The sequence below is a fragment of the Parasteatoda tepidariorum genome, chromosome 5, assembly GCF_043381705.1.
Source record: "Parasteatoda tepidariorum isolate YZ-2023 chromosome 5, CAS_Ptep_4.0, whole genome shotgun sequence".
Classification (NCBI taxonomy): Eukaryota; Metazoa; Arthropoda; class Arachnida; order Araneae; family Theridiidae; genus Parasteatoda; species Parasteatoda tepidariorum.
Window position 1 is genome coordinate 14,784,477 of NC_092208.1, and position 22,363 is coordinate 14,806,839.

At 29.2% G+C, this 22,363-nt stretch overlaps 1 protein-coding gene across 4 annotated transcripts in view; it reads right to left on the reverse strand.

The window, feature by feature from the left end:
• LOC107452458 (kinesin heavy chain) overlaps positions 1 to 22,363 on the reverse strand; it is a 40,018-nt gene that overhangs the window by 14,342 nt on the left and 3,313 nt on the right. For 3 of the 4 annotated variants that reach the window (XM_071181111.1, XM_071181112.1, XM_071181113.1), the window contains exons 2-10: positions 19,123 to 19,251; positions 17,732 to 17,819; positions 16,022 to 16,095; positions 12,915 to 13,019; positions 12,703 to 12,751; positions 12,546 to 12,604; positions 3,725 to 3,812; positions 3,149 to 3,273; positions 1,466 to 1,573 (exon numbers count right to left, since the gene is read on the reverse strand). In XM_071181111.1, coding sequence (XP_071037212.1) covers positions 1,466 to 1,573; positions 3,149 to 3,273; positions 3,725 to 3,812; positions 12,546 to 12,604; positions 12,703 to 12,751; positions 12,915 to 13,019; positions 16,022 to 16,095; positions 17,732 to 17,819; positions 19,123 to 19,251 — 825 coding nt within the window. The remainder of the gene's footprint in view (positions 1 to 1,465; positions 1,574 to 3,148; positions 3,274 to 3,724; positions 3,813 to 12,545; positions 12,605 to 12,702; positions 12,752 to 12,914; positions 13,020 to 16,021; positions 16,096 to 17,731; positions 17,820 to 19,122; positions 19,252 to 22,363) is intronic. The other variant, XM_071181114.1, reaches the window with a different exon arrangement.

Sequence of the window (22,363 nt, forward strand, 5' to 3'; positions counted from 1 at the left end):
GATTTTAGACTGATCGCACTCTGATTCAGGTCAAAATTACGATATGTGGATGAATGAATGGATGTGTGAATAAGCCCACCCAATGAAATGGGTGTGGCAGAAGTCAAATTCTTGGCCATAGATGGCGCCACTGGTAAACAAGAACAATAGCACTCCTAATCCCTTAATGGCCTAAGAAAACAACAAATTTGATGTTGAAAAACTCTATAAATTGTGTGAATGATTATTTTATATAAAATTAATTACGAATTAAGTGTTGTTACACACGTCAAAGAGTGTAGTTAAATCTTACTACCAATAATGAATATATAAAGCTTACACCAATCTGCAGCTAGTTGGTGAAAAAGGTTTTGTTTGTCCAGCTCCGTAAATTTGGTGAATGAATGACATTTTAAATATTTAACTAAATTATTGTGTAAAATGATGGTCGGGTTTGTTTTAAAAGTATATCAAATGCTTTTGGAAATTTTTAAAGTTTAAAAGGTGACTAATTTGTGCAATTTCAACAGGATCCCCACTCAAATTCAGAAAAAAAATTACTTGACTATTCCAGGAATATCAGACAAATTTCAGTGAAACCATATTTTACCATATTTTATCATTGTAATGTAATTTTTTATCAAAAAACCTTCATTTATTTATTTGAAAATGGAAAATATTAGATTATGTGAGAACAAAAGAAACATACATAATTGATTGAGGATGATAACATAGCAGTTTCACTAAAATGTGACTAATAATTGTAATAGTTGCTAGAATTATTTAAATGTAATCCCAATAACTGATTACTGTTACTGACAATTCTATGACTGGTTATTTTCCAGGTATATTGTAGGAATTTCCTAGATTTTTGTAATGAAAAATGCAGTTTTCATTGACTATTCCTTGCTTTTTAGAGTCAAAATAATATTCCCTTGCAATTTCAGGTTTCCAGGTTTTCCAAGTTCTCCCTGACCAGTGGGAGCCCTGTTTCAAGATCAGAAGATAGCTATTTGTTGAAGTTACATCAAGTTGCAATAATATGACATGGTGGTTACATGAAGTGTACTGAATAAATATAAGTTCTTTTTGTCGAATTTAATTTACAAACTATTCACAGCCTATTTAGTACCAAGTCATCAGTTTCAATACTCTTTACTGAGTGATAAAAAATATTGATTGTGCTCGATTATTTACCGCCAAATAATTTCAATCCTCGTGTCGGATTAATTGCACAAACTACTCATGTAAACTGCTAAATAATGCTCAATAATCTTTTGAAACAAAAATATGTATCTGTTGCCACTCGAATGAGGAAAGATGGTTTTAGACTTTCATTGTTGATCCAGATAAAAATCTGTCCTAAGAGTTTAACCCATCCTACTTATAATAGTTTAACCTTGTTACAGTTTCCGATAATGTCCTAGACAATTGACTATTTTGTTAGGCTGGCAGTTATAGATATACGAAATAAATATTTACTTACTGTATTACTAGTTAAAACAAAAATCACTCTAGACAAAACAGATAGAGACTTATTTATGTAACTGGATTCTATTCGAATCTTAGAGCCATTTACATCACTTTGTCCAGCCTAAATTAAAATGAAGAAGAAATTATTATAAAAATAGGAATTTAGAGTAAGATTTAGTTTTAAAGAACTTGTCAAAACTTAAAAATCCATTCGCTACATCGGAAGTTTTCTTAATATGGGGGAACAAAACAAAAAATTTCTTACAGTAGCTTTTTGGAACAGTCCTAATATTTAACGACACAAAAATATCCATAATTAGAAAAGGATTACACTTTTAATTCTACCTCTAAAAATGGAGAGAATTTATTGCAGATGTGCTTAGAAATTCCAAATTTTGAAAGCATTTTTCAACTATATTTTGCAGAAACTTGGTTAAAATAACGTCTTACAACATATAAAGCATCCATAAAATTGGTTTGTATATTTTATTCTAACTCATAAACAATTCCCAATTAATCAAGAACAAACAATACCAAGAAAATACCATGCAAAACAAACACTAGGAAGACTGCTCGAACGAACCCCCTCAAAATATACTATTCTGATTGTTTTTAAGTTTCATATTTGAACAAAGGTCTTGATAAATAAACGAATGAATTTCTCTCTGATGTACAGGGTGTTTACAAAGTCCCGGACCCATTTTGATGTTTAATAACTCATAAAATAATAAAGATTTAAAATTAATAACATAAATGATTAGAGACTCAAAAAGTTTCATGACCCTAGTCAATGAACTTCCACGTGTGCCCCCTTCGTCGCACGGAGAATATCAAGTCAATAGTCAATTTCGCGCCAGGAATATGATACACAGGTCACGATGACACCCACCTATACCTTCGTATTCGATGATACCTTCGTATTTCCACAACTAGAAGAGCTTCAGTCACATATCTTTTTGCAACAAGATGGTGCACCATCTCATTGGGGTATCATCGTTTGTCATTCTTTGAATGATCATTTTCCAGGAAGGGCGAGGAGGACCAATTCTTTAGCCACCCAGATCACCTGATATAACGCCGCTGGACTTTTTTCTTTGGGGATTTATAAAGGACAATGTTTACAGGAGGATCGTGTCGAACATTGATGACCTAAAAGCCAGAATTACAACCGCAATAGCCTCTGTGGATGCCGACATGCTTGCCGCTACCTGGCGTGAAATTGACTATCGACTTGATATTCTCCGTGCAACGAAGGGGCACACGTGGAAGTTGATTTACAAGGGTCATGAAACTTTTTGAGTCTATCTAACCATTTATGTTATTAATTTTAATCTATCTTTATTATTTTATGAGTTATTAAACATCAAAATGGATCCGGGACATTATAAACACCCTGTATTTTCATAAATTTATCTTAAAAGAATAAATGTCGGGGGAAAAAATTTGCTCTTACGAAAAATTTTTTTCATCAAAATAAGTTTAAATAACATATTTTCCGTTCTTTAACTTACTCGCTAACTCGGATTTCGGTAGTCGTTAGCCTACGTTTTAAACGTTANAAAAAAAAAAAAAAAAAAAAAAAAAAAAAAAAAAAAAAAAAATTGATAAAATGAGATTTGTTAAATCAGAGTCCAATTGTAGTGTGATGTTCTTATACGTAACAAAACGTGCATTTGTAGTGTATTATTCCACTTACTCTCTCACTGCCAGCTAAATCAACTAGTAGGAGCTTTCCCGTTATTATCTTTCGATCTGCAGAGTTTTCTTGCTTTATCACTATCTGGAACACAGCATGACTCCTCGAACTCATTCTATTATGATCTGTAATGAACATTTATTTAATTATTAAATGGCTGTAATCAATATCAGTATTAAATATTAGTATTTTAAAAAATACTAACACAAAAACTATTTGGTTAATATCTAGTATAACCATCGAAGTTCAGGAAAACTTATTAAATTATACAAACTTAAATATGCGGCTAAATAATATTTGATTTGTATAAATTATTTGATAAAAAAATTAAAAATTTAACCTTTTAAATTTTCTAAAGCTTGTTTATTAAAATTACAAGTTGAAAGCTCTTTTTAATCCATAAATGCTTACTTAAATTTTAAACCTTTAAACCATTGTGACAAATCATATAAATAATTGATCAGTTTATATAATCTGGAACTTGGTTTTCAGCATATTTTTAAAACAGGTGTTTTTCATAATTTAACTTAACCTTATATAAACACTGTTGTAGTAACTAATAGAATAAGCACTTACCCGTCGCAGCCACATGTCTTTTATGCTTAGCTTTATTAAAGAATTTCATAAGGTCTTCGACATTTCTGACTGTTATCTCTCTAAGACCCTAAAACAAAAGTACTAACACTTAAGCATTCGAACAAATAAAAAATATTGTGTCGACTTATCACAGTTGAACTAGATTGAACAGGGCTCGAAAAACCGCCCGTCCGTCAGTCCTCGGCGGTCAAAAATTTCCCGCGAACAACGAATTTCTCGAATCCGACGTCCATTTTCCCGTTAATGTTCGTGATACATTTTCAATTTTTGTTATCTTACAAGAGTCTAGCGCCTCACTTCTAAAATGACCCTCTAATTTAGAAATCCCGTATAGCAACATACTGCGCATGGTGGAATTGATATTTTCTCTGTCTGGAAGTACTGCAGCGGTTGAAAGGGGCTTTTCAGCAATGAACTTACAAAAAAACACATTACGTACTGGTCTTAAACAAGAAGCGTTAAGTGCAATTATGAACATCTACCTAAATGGAAAACCCCTTTCAGATTTCTGTGCAGAAATGTGGAACTGGCAAACGCCATATTTGATTCATTTAAAAAACGCAGTACCCTCGGATTAATTGTCATTCCAGATGGCTTGATCTTTGTCATTTAAATTATTTCATAAAAGAAATACTAGGTTACTATTAGTAAGCTAGTATTTCTTTTATTACTGTATAATGTAATCCTAGTACTTGTAATCCTAGTAACTACTTATTAATTGTGCAATTTATATAAATGTTTGTAATAAATAAGAGAAAATTATATTTTCATTTATTTAGAAGCTACGCGTTAGTTTCAAAGGAGTTGACATTCTTGGACATTGTTGGACAAGCTGTCCGCGGGGACGGGAAAAATTTATGAGTTTTTTCGATTCCTGAGATTGAAATTAGATAGTGTTCCCCTATTCAGTAAATTTTATGAAATGAAAGAAGCCACATACGCTTGATAAATACATTAAATTTCTAAAACTCTTCATGCGCATAGAAATTTAGATATATTTTACGATAAATGAAATTAAATCAAAATAATAACTACGTTTAAAATCATTTCAATATTTTTGGTTTAGGATCATTAAAATGTAGAACTGAATGATGTGTAACACGAATGTAAAATTCAGAATAAGCACTTATATAGTTTTAAAATAACTACAGTGCAATTTTCTTCCTGTAAATAACTGATGAGATACAATATAGATTTGAATATAAATTTTTCTTTCGTATAATCTCCCTTATATTCAAAGCTTACTTTTTGTATACTAAGTATAAAATTTATAATAATTAATGGATTATTTATTAAAATTGTTAAATATATGTTAAACATGACTAAAGCGTGAAAGTTTCTATGATGGCAAAAATAAATATTTTTCAATTAAATTTAAAATGGAGAATAAAAAATTTTAATTTTTCATTCAATGTAAAATCTATATTACTTAGTTTCACAATTAATTCCATTAGCAAATCAAATTGGGTTGTTTAATTATACCGAATGAAACAAAAAATCCCTTATCCATAAAAGATGTCTAATAAAAATTTTTTTTTTGTGTAATTCAACTAAAATTTAAGGTTTTGAAGGCATTAATTTAATTCCAGTTTTTTGGTTACATTCACGATTTGCCAGAAATTCTACTTAACAAAATTATGATTCGTACTACCACACATTTAGTAAAAATACAAAATTGGAACGAAAATTCTACCGAATAAGTGGTTTTTATTCAATTTTCTAAGGCATCATGCTAAAATTGAAATATTTTCCATAGAACTATCTTTTATTTTACTATTTTAGTTATTTTAAGGCTTTTGATGCCTATGCCATTCAGCAAATAGAATAAGAATAGGCTGCCAGGATATCCTGTTTGGCAGGGCTCTGAGCTCACGTTCATGCGAATAAGAGCTCGAACCTAGCAGGCCGAAGATTCCACGCGAAGAATGGTGACAGATGCATTTTAAATCTGTCGGTTCACAAAGTCCTCCATGTTACCATGACAAATTATACCTCGGTGTGTACTGAATCGGAGATTGATTGTCCTCTGGTTCAGGTCAAAATCACGATCGGGGGATGAATGAATGGATGTGTGGATAGGCCCACTCAATGGAATGGGTGTGGCGGAAGTCAAATTCTTGGCCATAGATGGCGCCACTGGAAAACAGGAACAATCGCACCCAATTTGACTTACTGGCGGACGACAATAACAACAACAACAGATCTTATAATCTGTTAACGCTACTATAGTTTACTTAAAATGGTGGTTTATTTAAATGGTTGATAGGAGTTAGGTGACTATTTACTCTTCCTGAGATATTTTTTAATTTTAACTCAAAGAAAATGGGCCTAAAATACATTTTGAAGTGTTCTAAAGGTTAAAAAAAAAACTCGGATGAATCAAACTATGGTATCTGTTTTTTGCATCTTTTGTGGAGATAGTGGGATTTATTCATTTATTCACTTAAATATACGGTTCTTTTTTCTTTCTTTTTTTTGAAAATATGGACTTCTATTTCTCTTTGTCTGAAATATATGCAAATTACAAACTCTTTCTATACCTACGTAAAGAAAATGCAATAACGCAGTTTCTTTTTCAACTTTGATTTTTACAGTAGCAATCTAGTCAAAAATTTTAGGATTAAGCTTGAGTAAAAAATACAACTTTATGTAAAATGAAATTTACCTTTTAACTCATTTCATAAAGCTCTGATATTCTTAAGTTTTTTTCCCTTTTTTCCTNTTTTTATTTCTCCTTTTAAATATTAAAAGTTCAAAATAAAAATAAAGTTTTTTACCCTAATTATTACCGGACTATTTAATCATTTAGGGCTTCATAGCCAAAAAAAAAAAAAAAAAAAATTGATAAAATGAGATTTGTTAAATCAGAGTCCAATTGTAGTGTGATGTTCTTATACGTAACAAAACGTGCATTTATAGTGTATTATTCCACTTACTCTCTCACTGCCAGCTAAATCAACTAGTAGGAGCTTTCCCGTTATTATCTTTCGATCTGCAGAGTTTTCTTGCTTTATCACTATCTGGAACACAGCATGACTCCTCGAACTCATTCTATTATGATCTGTAATGAACATTTATTTAATTATTAAATGGCTGTAATCAATATCAGTATTAAATATTAGTATTTTAAAAAATACTAACACAAAAACTATTTGGTTAATATCTAGTATAACCATCGAAGTTCAGGAAAACTTATTAAATTATACAAACTTAAATATGCGGCTAAATAATATTTGATTTGTATAAATTATTTGATAAAAAAATTAAAAATTTAACCTTTTAAATTTTCTAAAGGTTGTTTATTAAAATTACAAGTTGAAAGCTCTTTTTAATCCATAAATGCTTACTTAAATTTTAAACCTTTAAACCATTGTGGTAAATCATATAAATAATTGATCAGTTTATATAATCTGGAACTTGGTTTTCAGCATATTTTTAAGACAGGTGTTTTTCATAATTTAACTTAACCTTATATAAACACTGTTGTAGTAATTAATAGAATAAGCACTTACCCGTCGCAACCACATGTCTTTTATGCTTAGCTTTATTAAAGAATTTCATAAGGTCTTCGACATTTCTGACTGTTATCTCTCTAAGACCCTGAAACAAAAGTACTAACACTTAAGCATTCGAACAAATAAAAAATATTGTGTCGACATACCACAGTTGAACTAGATTGAACAGGGCTCGAAAAACCGCCCGTCCGCCAGTCCTCGGCGGTCAAAAATTCCCCGCTGACAACCCGACGTCCGCACGGACTGCCATTTTCCCGTTAATGTTCGTGATACATTTTCAATTTTTGTTATCTTACAAGAGTCTAGCGCCTCACTTTTAAAATGACCCTCTAATCTGGAAATTCCGTACATAGCAACATACTGCGCATGGTGGAATTGATATTTTCTCTGTCTGGGAGTACTGCAGCGGTTGAAAGGGGCTTTTCAGCAATGAACTTACAAAAAAACACATTACGTACTGGTCTTAACTTGAAAGAAGCGTTAAGCGCAATTATGAACATCTACCTAAATGGAAAACCCCTTTCAGATTTCTGTGCAGAAACCTCTGTAAATCATTGGCTTGATTGTGGAACTGGCAAACGTCATATTTGATTCATTTAAAAAACGCAGTACCCTCGGATTAATTGTCATTCCAGATAGCTTGATCTTTGTCATTTAAATTATTTCATAAAAGAAATAAATTATATCATAAAAGAAATACTAGGTTACTATTAGTAAGCTAGTATTTCTTTTATTACTGTATAATGTAATCCTAGTATTTGTAATCCTAGTAACTACTTATTCATTGTGCAATTTATATAAATGTTTGTAATAAATAAGAGAAAATTATATTTTCATTTATTTAGAAGCTACGCGTTAGTTTCAAAGGAGTTGACATTCTTGGACATTGTTGGACAAGTCGTCCGCGGGGACGGGAAAAATTTCTGAGTTTTTTCGATTCCTGAGATTGAAATTAGATAGTGTTCCCCTATTCAGTAAATTTTATGAAATGAAAGAAGTCACATACGCTTGATAAATACATTAAATTTCTAAAACTCTTCACGCGCATAGAAATTTAGATATATTTTACGATAAATCAAAATAATAACTACGTTTAAAATCATTTCCATATTTTTGGTTTAGGATCATTAAAATGTAGAACTGAATGATGTGTAACACAAATGTAAAATTCAGAATAAGCACTTATATAGTTTTAAAATAACTACAGTGCAATTTTCTTCCTGTAAATAACTGATGAGATACAATATAGATTTGAATATAAATTTTTCTTTCGTATAATCTCCATTATATTCAATTCTTACTTTTTGTATACTAAGTATAAAATTTATAATAATTAATGGATTATTTATTAAAATTTTTAAATATATGTTAAACATAACTAAGGCTTGAAAGTTTCTATGATGGCAAAAATAAATATTTTTCAATTAAATTTAAAATGGAGAGTAAAAATTTTAATTACTCATTCAGAGTAAAATATATATTACTTAGCTTCACAATTAATTCCATAAGCAAATTAAATTGGGTTGTTTAATTATACTGAATGAAACAAAAAATCCCTCATCCATAAGAGATGTCTGATAAAAAATTTTTTTGTGTGTAATTCAACTAAAATTTAAGGTATTGAAGGCATTAATTAAATTTTTCCATTTCCAGTTTTTTGGTTACATTCACGATTTGCCGGAAATTCTACTTAACAAAATTATGATTCGTACTACCACACATTTAGTAAAAATACAAAATTGGAACGAAAATTCAACCGAATAAGTGGTTTTCATTCAATTTTCTAAGGCATCATGCTAAAATTGAAATATTTTCCTTAGAACTATCTTTTATTTTACTATTTTAGTTATTTTAAGGCTTTTGATGCCTATGGCATTCAGCAAATAGAATAAGAATAGGCTGCCAGGATATCCTGTTTGGCAGGGCTCTGAGCTTACGTTCATGCGAATGAGAGTTTGAATCCAGCAGGCCGAAGACTTCCCGCGAAGAATGGTGACAGATGCATTTTAAATCTGTCGGTTCACAAAGTCCTCCATGTTACCATGACAAATTATACCTCGGTGTGTACTGAATCGGAGATTGATTGTCCTCTGGTTCAGGTCAAAATCACGATCGGGGGATGAATGAATGGATGTGTGGATAGGCCCACTCAATGGAATGGGTGTGGCGGAAGTCAAATTCTTGGCCATAGATGGCGCCACTGGAAAACAGGAACAATCGCACCCAATTTGACTTACTGGCGGACGACAATAACAACAACAACAGATCTTATAATCTGTTAACGCTACTATAGTTTACTTAAAATGGTGGTTTATTTAAATGGTTGATAGGAGTTAGGTGACTATTTACTCTTCCTGAGATATTTTTTAATTTTAACTCAAAGAAAATGGGCCTAAAATACATTTTGAAGTGTTCTAAAGGTTAAAAAAAAACTCGGATGAATCAAACTATGGTATCTGTTTTATGCATCTTTTGTGGAGATAGTGGGATTTATTCACTTTAATATACTGTTCTTTTTTCTATCTTTTTTTTGAAAATATGAACTTCAATTTCTCATTGTCAGTAAATATAAGCAAATTACAAACTCTTTCTACACCTACGTAAAGAAAATGCAATAACACAGTTTTTTTTTTCAACTTTGATTTTTACTGTGGCAATATAGTCAAAAATTTTAGGATTAAGTTTGAGTAAAAAAATACAACTTTATGTAAAATAAAGTTTACCTTTTAACTCATTTCATAAAGCTCTGATACTCTTAAGTTTTTTTTCCCTTTTTTCTTTCCCCAAATTTCATTTTTTATTCAGATTTGAAATTCTCCAAATGTTACTTTTTCAAAAACTTGCGGGTTCGAATACCTCTCAGGGCAGGAATGTTTCTTTCTCCCTCTGTATTCTACGTCCCTTCTTCTGCGTGATTGCATGAATGTAACCCGCCCTATAAACGGGTTTGTGTTTGTATGACGTGGGTGACGCTACTCCACCACCGTGACTTAGGCTTAGCCATAGGTGCTCACTGGGTAACGATAAGAGAGTTAAGTTTTTCAAAAACTTCTTTGTCATGTTTATTTCCACTTTTTCTTTTTTTAATAAAATTTAAAATAAATGGAATTTCGTCTTACTGTAGCACTGCTTATATCCTAATTCCCTCATGTCAGGAAAAATATGCACATGATAAAAACCTCTCCCCAATTTAGGTTATAGTATAATACTTGAGCGACCATTAACATTATAATCCTACTTGACCAAAACCACATGAGTTGGGAAATTCTTAGTCAAGCTTGATAATTTAAGAAATCAAATTTCAATTGTATATCTTTAAATCCTAAACGTTACATATTTTAAAAAATTTAGTAATGTAATTTTCACAACTTAGATGTAAATAAAGATAAACGTTTTAGATGTAAATAAAGATAAACGTTTTAGATGTAAATAAAGTTTTTATTTCCCAAAGTCATATTTTCATCATTTTAAGGATCACTTTAACATGGTAATTTTTTTTGAGGTATAAATTATTGGGTATAAGTATGAAAAGTATATCTGTTTTGACTGAAATTTGTTTTATCTAATAAAACATTTAAGATGACTTTTAAAAATCATAATTGTTTAAAGTCAATTGAAATTTATGCATTTTAATGCAAAATGGTACATTCCTAAAATCATGCAAACATAGAAGCCCAGGCTCGTGTAAATTTTTATACAAACTTGCATTTTTTATACAGAATGTATATAGGGTTTGGAAGAATTGAAATATTGGGTGAACAAATAAGTTCGCCGTTTGTCACGAGATGGCTCCACTTGTTTTCGTACAAAAATGTCAAGTTTCGTGCCTAATAAACATCATTTGCGAGAGTTTTTGATTTACATCTTTAATTTGAAGAAATCTGCAGCCAGAAGTTGTCGTGAGTGGTTTTAGAAGTTTAAAAATGGTGAGTTTGACGTGAAAGATACAGAACGCAGTGGAAATTGTGCGAAGACAGGGAATTGGAAGATATATTGGAAGAATTTTCATAAAAATTTTCGACTGGATAGGAATTTGTAGTAAAAGCATTTTTTCTTTGTGTAGATAATATTTTACTCATATTTTTTGTATAGATAATATTTTATTTTTAATAATTAAGTTATTAATTCTTTACTTTGCCTGTAAAGTTTAATTGAAAAATATGCAACAATAAAAAATTTTGCGTGTGACCAAAAAAATTTTTAAATTATAAAACTGTCTATTAAAATTAAATTAGATAACTTTATTGCACGCGGTCTACATTCTTAGATTAAAAATTATTTACGTGTTCTAATGCTTTTTTCTTAAGAGAGGAGCATTATGTTTTCAAATAATCATTCTTCTACATTTCACAAATATATATTTTACCGTTTTCATGAAAATATATAATTTTTTGATGAATGTTTTTTTTAAATCTTCCTTTCGACATTTCAATCAAAATAATGTAAATAACCCTGAGACTTAGCAGACAAATTAATTATAAAAATATTGTTATTATTTTTATTTTGAAGAAGTTTTAGACCTGTGTGGAAAATGCAATTGCGCAAAAAGCAATTAACGATAGTTTCATCTTATGGTGGGTTCTGTATAAGAGAAACATTTTTACAAGTTTTCCCTGTCATATTGGAAATAAATCGGAATCCTCTACAAGATAACTCCTTGAAGAGATTTTTACAAATTTTCGCAACAACAATTTTTGGAAATTTTTCGAAGAATCATACATATCAAGTTCAAATTTGAAAATTAATTTTTCCATATTTTAAGCATCCTATTGTGTTATGTTAAAATATTTTAGTAGTGAAATGTATAATTGCTATAAATAAGACATAAAAATAAATAAAATAATTATAGAGGAGAACTTTTAAAATATAGATATCGATATGAAATGTGGATAAACTTTAAATCAGTTTTTTCCCCTGCAAAAACATGGTTATTATTCGAAACAGATCAGCCATGAGAAATTTATTTTTCGCATCTTTCATGGCGCATAAAAAAAAGATATTATTGATTATGAAGGATCTTCTTACGTATCCTCCTACTTTCTTCAGGGATGTAATTTTAAATGAAAAGAAAAAATTAAGACTTGTTTCAATACTTTTCCTTCGGGGTCTATATTTAATAAAATTTAGTATTTTATTATTCTTCAAGCTAATTTAAATCTAAATAATTTTACTTCCTTAAATAATTCATGAAATCAAACTGCTTCCAAGTATAAATTTTTAAGATTTTGGAATATGCATGATTTTTTTAAAACTTAAAGTTAAAAAAATTTAGACCAATGACTTACTCTAATGAAAGGAATACGCTTTTTGTCCTCATATACAAATAAGCTTTCCTTCTGTGAATCTAAAGAAAGAAAAAAATAAAAGATGCACAATGTATAAATAATATACTTAGATTTTTATAGAACTGAATTTATAAGCATAGCTTGAACTTTAACTTACCACTTAATAAGTCAAATATTTTCTCCAAATAAATTTCATAAAACGAAATCTAGAAAATAACAAACATTTATATACATGAAGTAAAATAAGCTTCATAGACAATCTTTATGCTGTTTAAGAACAGATTGTCATATTTATATTACACTGGACATTTAGAATTTTGATGTATAGTGTTTCAAGTATTGGTACAGGATATTTCATTTCATGCTTACCTTTATTTCGAATTTTATTGAGTCTTCAAAAGATTCTGTTTGATTAAAAATATCGTGAGCAACTCGTGGTATAATTCCAAGTCTTTCAGTATCTGATAGGTCTCCCTATATTAATAAACGACAAAAACATTTAGCCTCATTAGTAAATCTTTACACAATATAAACAATAAAATGATCATAAAATATTAATTCATCACTAATAAAATAATTTATTATGGGTCATCGATTACAAATCACTGACAGAAGTAGGTTCAATTAAAATTTCTTTTTCTACTTTGTTTCTCAGTTTTAAAAATCTTTAGTCTAAATTACACGACTGGGAATTTTCATCCTATCGAAAAAATAAAACTAAGCTGTATTTCTCAAATAACTATAGTTTAAAAGTGGCTTCAATATTTCTAATTTAATATTGATTGTAAATGAATTTTAATATAAAAAGTTCTTATTATGATTATTACATTTCTTAACTCAAAGTAAAAGATATTCATAAATTAATTCTTAAAAAAAAAAAAAAAAACAGAGAATAGATCGTGAGCAAGCGATTGCTCAAATAATACCCACACTAAAAAATTTCGGATTGAATTACAGTAATAAATATTAGCAGTCTGAGTGTAGCATTCGTAAAATCCAATTTTTTACGGTAAAATTTAATAGCGAAGTTCTTAAAATAAATTTAATAACAATGATTCAGTAATTTTACTGGAAATATTACCATAAAAATCTTTTTTGTTGAACAAAATTTATAAGGTAAGAATGGATTTTTATGGATCAGGGTGCCAATACTTTTTGCAGTTGTTTTAACAATAATTATCTATTTCGTAAACACCTAAAGGGGTGGAGATTATTTCTTTAAGGAGTTTCAAATGTTATAAAATAAAGTAAAACGTAAATATCGCTTTTACAAGGTTTCATCTGATACTAAAATTAGATTACTACAATGAAAATTAAATCAAAAATGAATTAAGAGTTAATGCGATTTTCTCACTCACTTGAAAAAATTCCGGATCCAATTACTGGCACACAGTGTGCCCGTTTTTTTTACTGTAAAATCCATTTTTGCTGCAAAATTTTACGGAAAAAAAATCAAATACAGCGTAATTTGCATACAGTAATATTTACTGTAAAAACCCCAATTAAATAAATATTAATTAAATAAAATTACGCTATAAAATTTTACTTTAAATATAGATTTTACAGATCAGGAAAAAGTCAGGATGTCAGTACTTTTGAGAATAATTTGATCCTGAATTTTTTAAATTCCAAGTTTAAAGAGATAATAAAAAGGTTAGGGGAAAGAATTCCTTTGAAAGGTAGACGGAAAAAAAGGTCCCTGGAAAAGAAGGTACGGAAAAAAGGGTCCCTGGAAAAAAAAGGTCCCGGAGAAAGAGGTCACGGTAAAAAAGGTTCCTCCATAGGGAAAATCTGTAGGGATATTTCCCCTCTCGCTTTCTGGGCAACATGAATGCTTCTCGCTGTTTCAATGAATATTCTTTTTATCTGTAATAATTCAGATTAGATCATTGAGGTAAGGAGAAGGGTAAGGGGGGGGGACTTATGGGCTGGTTGTATTACGCTTTTTTTTAAAAATTTTATTTCATTTATTTATTCTTCTTTGATTATTTTTTAAAGCGGGAAGATACTATTTAAATTTTTCAATAATGTTTTACTTTTTTTTTGTAATTCTCTTAAGTGAAAAATGTGTTACTTTATATTTTGTGAAGAAGTTGCTAATGTGAGGCTTAAAGTAGCCAATCGGGGAAGTTGGGAGGATTTATGTGTTGGATGTTTATTGACTTTGAAAACGCGCGACACACTTAAAAAAAAAAAGAAAGAAAAAAAAAACATGCACGGAACAGCAAAAAGCGCTTCAAACTAATCTTCTCATTTCAAATAATTTCCCCTACAGAATTTTCCCTACACAGGTACGTTTTTTACCGGGACCTTTTTTTCGGTGATCTTTTTTTCCATACCTTTTTTTCCGGGACCTTTTTTTCCGGTACCTTTTTTTCCTAGAATCCCTTTGAAGGAACTCTGGACGCTCTGAGCTCTGGACGCTCTGAACTCGTGGCGCTCCAATGGCGCTACATTAACTTTCCACATCAAGAACTAGTCTAGCTATCCGGCATTCTTTTTTTCCTCTTTTTTATTCCTTCCGTTACGTTTATTGTTTTCCCTCATATATTTTTTCTATATTTTCTGGTGATTTTGGTTTCATTAGATTACAAAAATTTAACAATAGTTTTAAAATATCATCTTGCAACCTGCAAAAATTTTCATGAGATACTTAAACGTAATTTTCCATGTATAACATTTGAAGATGTAAAAGTGTCATCAAAGGAAACATAAAATAAACTAGAACAATTTACCCAGTAGTGATTTAAAAAAAAAAATTATGCATTTATTCCGTCGTTTAAGAACTTCTATGAGATATTAGCAACTTAAATCGTATTCACCTAAGACTTTTAAGAGAAAATCTGGAGAAAAAAAATGTATGAGGTCAGAGGCATTAAAATATTTTAAGTTAAAAGTTATTATTGTATAAATTGTTTTCCAAATTTTATAATCTAATTATTTTAAATATTAGCTTCTTTCTAAATTATAGCATCTTAGTTTAAAATATTTCAAGTTTAAAAAATCATCTTAGTTCAAAATATTATTTTATTTTAACAGTTGGCCCATAAGACTGTAATAAGACCGTTGGTCTTTAAGACTAGTGATAGAAATTTGTCATTATCCATTAGAAAATATACTAAAATTATTCTCAAAATTAAAGTTTCGATCAATTTACATATAATAGTTTGCGAGCAATATATAACCTTGAAGGTAGTATCTTTATTTGCCTTCCTTTATTTAACAATAAACGTCCAACGAAAATTAGAACACAGTACGGGAATATAACTGTGTCATCCGCCCGTTCTATTTTATTATTGTTTTGGCAGTGAGAGAATATTTAAATAAGAAGACATTTATTCAAATCTTTAGAAGCTTTAACAAAAAAGAAAAGAAACACAGAAGCATCTTAATTTAATCATCGGTGAAAAGAATAGGAAAAGTTAAGTAAATTTAACAGTAGCAAAAAATAATAATAAAATAAAATAAATTTTTACCTCCATTGTGTAGGTTTTGCCGCTAGAAGTTTGTCCATAAGCAAAAATAGTGCCATTGTATCCAGTCAAAACACCTGTATTGAAAATGTTTTTTTTTTTTTAAATTAAAATTTAGTTACATATTGCACAGTTGTAAGCTTTTCTATTATTATCATTAAGTTCTACGAAAATAAATTATTTTATGTTAAGTTGAATATATACAAATTATATTCATATTATGTTTAATTCAAACATTCGACTAAAGCTTTATAAAATAAATTTGAATATTAAAAATTGTTGTCTATCATACCGTAAATTGTAAATACGTTTTTTTTTCTATTTTATTTATTTACAAATGGATTCTTTCACATGTCAACAAGCATCAACTTTCTTACTTTGAATTTTGATTGTCTGCCTGCACACTTTTATATAAATGTTAATATATGGGAAGTATCTTATTGATTGATTCCCGATGGATCGATTTGAATTTGTTGATTTATTAATTCCCTTACATTTTTTCTCTAGTTCTTATCTTTCTTTATCTAAACATTATAATGTAAATCATTTTTATATACGGTGATCATAGCGATCTGAACTAATTATAATGATAAACTTTTAAAACTAAAGCGAAAATAAAATGTAATTATACGTAAAATTTACAGTATGCTTCAACTTTATTAGTTAGATTCTTAATTTGTCAATTCACTTTCCTATGAAAGTTACGATTTGGGAAGCATTTTAGTCATTGATTAGAATTTGTCGATTTATTGATTCTGATACATTTTTTTCGAGTTCTTCATCTATCCTTCTCAAATCATTGTATCGTAAATCATTCTAATACATGATCATAGGGATCTGAGTTTATAATGATGACACGCTTTTAAAAATAAACCAAATATTAAATATTTTTTTTAATTTTTTTTATTTTTTATTTATTTCCAATGAGCTGCACAATCGGTCTTGCCGATGAGCAGACCTAGTGCGTTCTCCAGAGGTGGTATCCACTCTCTCAGGACCACCACAATGGGTGAGACATGGCACCGTTGGTCATGTTAATTTGGACGTCTTGTTTCTGCCACACTAGATGGCAGCACCGAGACTCTATTTGGATGTTAAAGTGCACTAGGAATTTAGTTTTACCAGAAATGCCAAGAGTGTATATATTAAATATAATTATTTATAAAATAATCAAAGTTATAAAAAGAAATATGAAATTACGTGTAGGATACGTTAACACAAAGAATAATTAAAAACCGAAGGTGATGACACTCGCACCAATTAAATAGAGCTTGCAAAGACAAGATTTGTTCTTTTTTTCTCAACTACCAAACATTTAATTATTCTTTAAATGAATCGTAAGAAATTTGATATTCAATGCAATTTTTTTCTGTTACGATTTTATCACGATTCTTATATCGTGATTGAAGCCATGATTCTGTGATTCTATTCATTCGGAGATTGAATAGTTAACCGATTCACTATTGATTCGCGTTTTTTTTTTTAAATTTTTTATTTGCTAATCCGATCATTTTCGTTTATTATCTTCTGCAATACAAATATTTAAATCGTCTGTAATTAAATTTGAGATGACAACCCAACGAAAACAAAAAACAATTATTATTAACCAGCTTTTCTACTGTAGCAAGCATTTTTATTACTTTAGAAAAATTATATTAAAATATGTATAGCACAAAATTAGAATGATGTAATATGAAAAGTATCTTTACTTACTTGCAACTATGGGTTTAGCGACGTCATCGTATACTTGTTCTTGGGATGAATTCGGATCAAATATTTGATCGAAAGTATACACTTTGTCCTAAAGGGAAGCATATAAAAAGGGAATGAACAAAATAAATAATATAATTATATTATATCTTCCTCAAGTTAGATGAAAAAATTTAAGATTTTGCTAAATATGTGATATGTAGGGTATTGATTGAATAAATTTAATAAGGATTTTATGCACTCTATAAAATAATTTCTTATTTAGGGTTTCCTTAAAATAAATGAAAGTATAAAACCTATTTAATAATAATAAACTTGTTTTAGCAGTTAATGTTTGAAATAGGCCTTAACGGACCTAATAGAATGTATTGAATAGTCAAATGCAATTATTTACTTAAAAGAAAATCGAAAAATTATTGGAGAAGGATCTTAAAGAAAATTTCAGGAAAATAAATTTAAGAAAACATAGTAACAGTAACAAATATCTTATTAAGTGCACATTTTATTTAAGGCCTTATTCAACCACCAAACAAAAAAAAATTCCAAGTAAATTAATTTCCTTGTTTCGTAACTTTGAATTCAATATAGTAAAAGATCTTCATCTTTGCGAATAGAATTTTTTTACAATGTAACTATTGAAAAAAAAATCTGTTTCTCATATTAATAATTTATAATAAGGAATAAAAGTTATAAGTGCAAAATCTTTTTTGGATTATTTGAATTGTTAAAAAATGCTTAAAAAGATCCCAAAAATATTTTTATGTACTCTCAGAACCTCATCATTTTACTGAAAATACTTTCATGATCTTTACGAACTACTATTAATATATGTATGAGATTGAGTTTAGTAAATTTATGTTCTTAATTAACATTTCAAAAACTTTTAAACCTCTTCAAACGTTGCCTCACTGAAATTATTCTACTATTTAATCGAGAATATACAAAATTATTGAAGTAAAGGGAAAAATCCATTAAAGAGAAAATACGACTTAATTGCGCTTAGTTCAACAATGGATGTCAACTGACAGTTGAAACATTTTAATACTCCTGACGCTTCTTTGCAATAACCAAATTTAAAAACAAAATATCAACCTATAAAGCAGCTAAAGTTAAATAATGTATAAATCAATCTGAAATAAATACTTAAAATTAAGAGAAAAAATTGCAAATTTTTTTCGAATTAACTTGATATGAACCAACATCTGTTATCTTTAAAAAAAAAAAAAAAATGACCGAGATTCCTTATTGTCATAAAAATTTCCACTTTAGCTGATGTAATATTGTGAATCTGTAGCATTATTACCATTTATCTATATGATGCCTTTTTTAGAGCATTTTAAAAAGTAAAATAAATAAAAAGGTAAATTGAAAAAAAAATAAAGGGAATAACTTACCGAATGTAAATGTAGCATTGATTTTTCATCACGAAATTCATAACTGTGTACCAAAGCCTCCTTATCTTTTTCATTTTGCTCTCGTATACGGCAGCAAACTTTGATGCTCGTATTTTGTTGAGATGCCATCTCTGCATATAAGAAAAAAATGTATTTTTATTTGTCTTTTATACAAATCATTTAAATTCACTTTACTGAAAGTTGAAAAAAATAGTTATAAAAATTTAATGTTCCCAATTAAAGTTCAGAATTTGAAAATGACATAGTTACAATAACGAAAGTTCAATATCCATTAAAAAAAAGAAACTATTATTTTTTTTAGAATTAAATTTACAGAGGCCAAATGAAATACATAAAAATCTCATGTAGATAAATAATTTTATATCTCTAGATAGTTTATAAATACTGAAAAGAATCCTTCTGAGAGAACTGAATCAAACATATAAATATTTGAAATATAAAATATTGTAGGCACAGAAAAATTTAAATTATTAAATTCTAATTATTTTTTTAAAATGCCGTGACGGTTAATCTTATACACAAAAAAAACTTGTATATGCAAAATAATTAAAATTTGAACTTGACTACAGTATTACTATAACGAAAGGTATGAAGTCTAGTAGTTATGTCAACATTTAGATTTCCGAATTAAATTTTGAAAAACGACAATAAATAAGCGTTTAAATTTTTTAAAATCGATGTAAATTTTATGCATATTTTTTCATTAATCAAATTACGAAATTCTCAATAAAAAAATTTAAAATTTTAAAAATTAAGGAAGGAGACTTGAAGTAAGAGCCAAATGGACAATTTAAGGCTGTAAATGAAAGGCCACAATTAAAAAATTATGACTATAAATGAATAACATTATATGAAAATCTCCCTTCATTATTTCGTGCTTCGAAAGATAATTTGGCGTACATTTTCCTACTTTTAGAGTTTTGATAAATATTATTTTGTTTTTTCACCATTGACATTAAGGGACTTTTTGTGTTTCGCCTGTTTAAGCATCTATAGTTAATTTAAAAGTTTAAACGCAGACAAAAGTACATTAAAAAATTATCTACGGGAAATGACTAATCTCTAAATTTTGTTTCATTTCATTGATGAGAAAAAATCCCTAGAATTTTTAAAAACTTTTTACTAGCTGACGAATTTATTTTAATAAAGTCACGATTTTATTTTTTAACTATTTTTTAAATATATGCTGCTGAAAAAAACGAATCTGAAATTAATCTTAATTGAATAAACGGAAAAAAAATAAACGTTAAGAAAACAGAAAGCCAAAAATATAACTTAAAATTCAAGATAGTGAGGGAAGAGGGCTTTTAGGAAACATTTTATTATAATTATGTAGGTGAATTATTATGTTATGTTATGTTATGTAATAATTATGTTATGTTATGTAGGTCTGTTAAGTTATATTCGAAAATATAACTTAAAATTCAAGATAGTGAGAGAAGAAAGCTTTTAAGAAACATTTTATTATGGTGCAGTCTGGTTAGGCACGAAGTACACATGAATAAACTGTGCAGTTTTCACCTACATAATTATTAAACGGTCTGTAATGCAAAATTGTTCTTAGAGTCTTTAAAAATTTCTGTAATAATTACTTGGTTTACTTCTCAGAAAATTTCATTGGATTATTTTTCCAACGAATCCATGATCCGTCTACCACTGAGGATATTTCACGCCAGCACTGCGGTCGGTGCGAGCCGGGTGCGGAATTCGAATCATCCAGCCATCTTTGGGATCGAATCGGGGTCACCTCATTAGGAGGTGAGCTCTCTATCCCCTGAACCACCACGGCTCATGATTCGATATTTGGAAGAAAGTCAGATATAACATTGTTGTGATATTCTACTGTATAGTCTGTCCTTGGTAAGAACTCCCCCCACCACAAATTCTAAGGCCGTCTACTGCAATTGAAACAAGAATAGCGTATTTTTGATAGGGTAGCTTCTCTTTACTCCAGGGCTGACACATTAGATCGAAGAAAAGGACAATCTCTCTCTCTCATTGACTCGAGCTAAACTCTGTCTTAAACATTTAAACCCGAATCCCTACTTGGAATAGTTATGCATTATTATTATAGTCAGCTCCACGGGTTCAGGCAAATGGCTAGGGGAGTTCTTATATTAGACATACTATAACCCCTTTCCGGACCACATCAGAGAAAAGAAAGTTGGAATGCTTTGCTCAAGGAAGTCTTGAAAACATGTAGGGTCATGCTTCAACATTAATTTGGAGTCATTTCTTTAAAAAAATGTCCATGAGAAAGATCTCAATTCAATGTCATATCAAGACACATTAGAATCACACGTTCAGCTTTTTATGCTTTGATTTGGAAAGCGTGAAACATTTACTTTTAATACAAATAATAAGAATATTTTATTGTTCAAAAGAGAAAACAATATTTTGTAGAAATGAAATAAAACAGTGAGATAAATATTGCTATGATGCAAAAATTCTGACATAATAGTTGATTTTTAATTAAGAAAAAATTTGGGATACTTTTCCGTTATCCGGGCGCAGGCGAAATATCACCAAATAGAGTAGAATTCCCCCAAATTTGTTACAACCATAAGGGGAATGTTAATGGCGAGGAGTAAAAGATCCATTTGTGCAAAATCTCAAGGACATCGCTGAATTCTGGAGAAACAAATTATTATAAGCATTCTTTTTGAGTAAAACTGTTTTGTTTACAATTCATTCATATTCGTTTATAGTTGAACTTGTTTTGCTTACTATTATAAATATTTGTTTATAGTTGAACGTTTTCGACTTTTATTCCGTTGACTGTTTTGCAATTCGCTTCGTTTAGCGACTTGGCTCACAATTGGCAACATTTGCGCCCAGCTAACGGAAAAGTACCAAAATATCAGGGCTAAAGAGAATACAAGGGCTAGTTCACTCCGCTCTTAGAGCTGAAGCTACGATTTCCCTCCTCATGACGTCACTGTGTCTACAGATCTCGGAGATCGCAAGCAAAGATATGATAACTTTGCATCTTTCTCTTGTAAAAATAAGTTAGACTTTTTCTGGTTATTAGCCTTCAAACTTTACGTAATTAACACATTATTTCCGTTCATAAGCATAGTTCAAAAAAAACTTTCTTGGTTATTATATTAAAAGAATACCATTTAAAACTTATAAAAATGTTTTGCTAGTTGGTGAAAATGACACGATAAATACTTTATTTTAAAAAGTTCAGTTTTAACTTTAACTATTAAGAAAAATG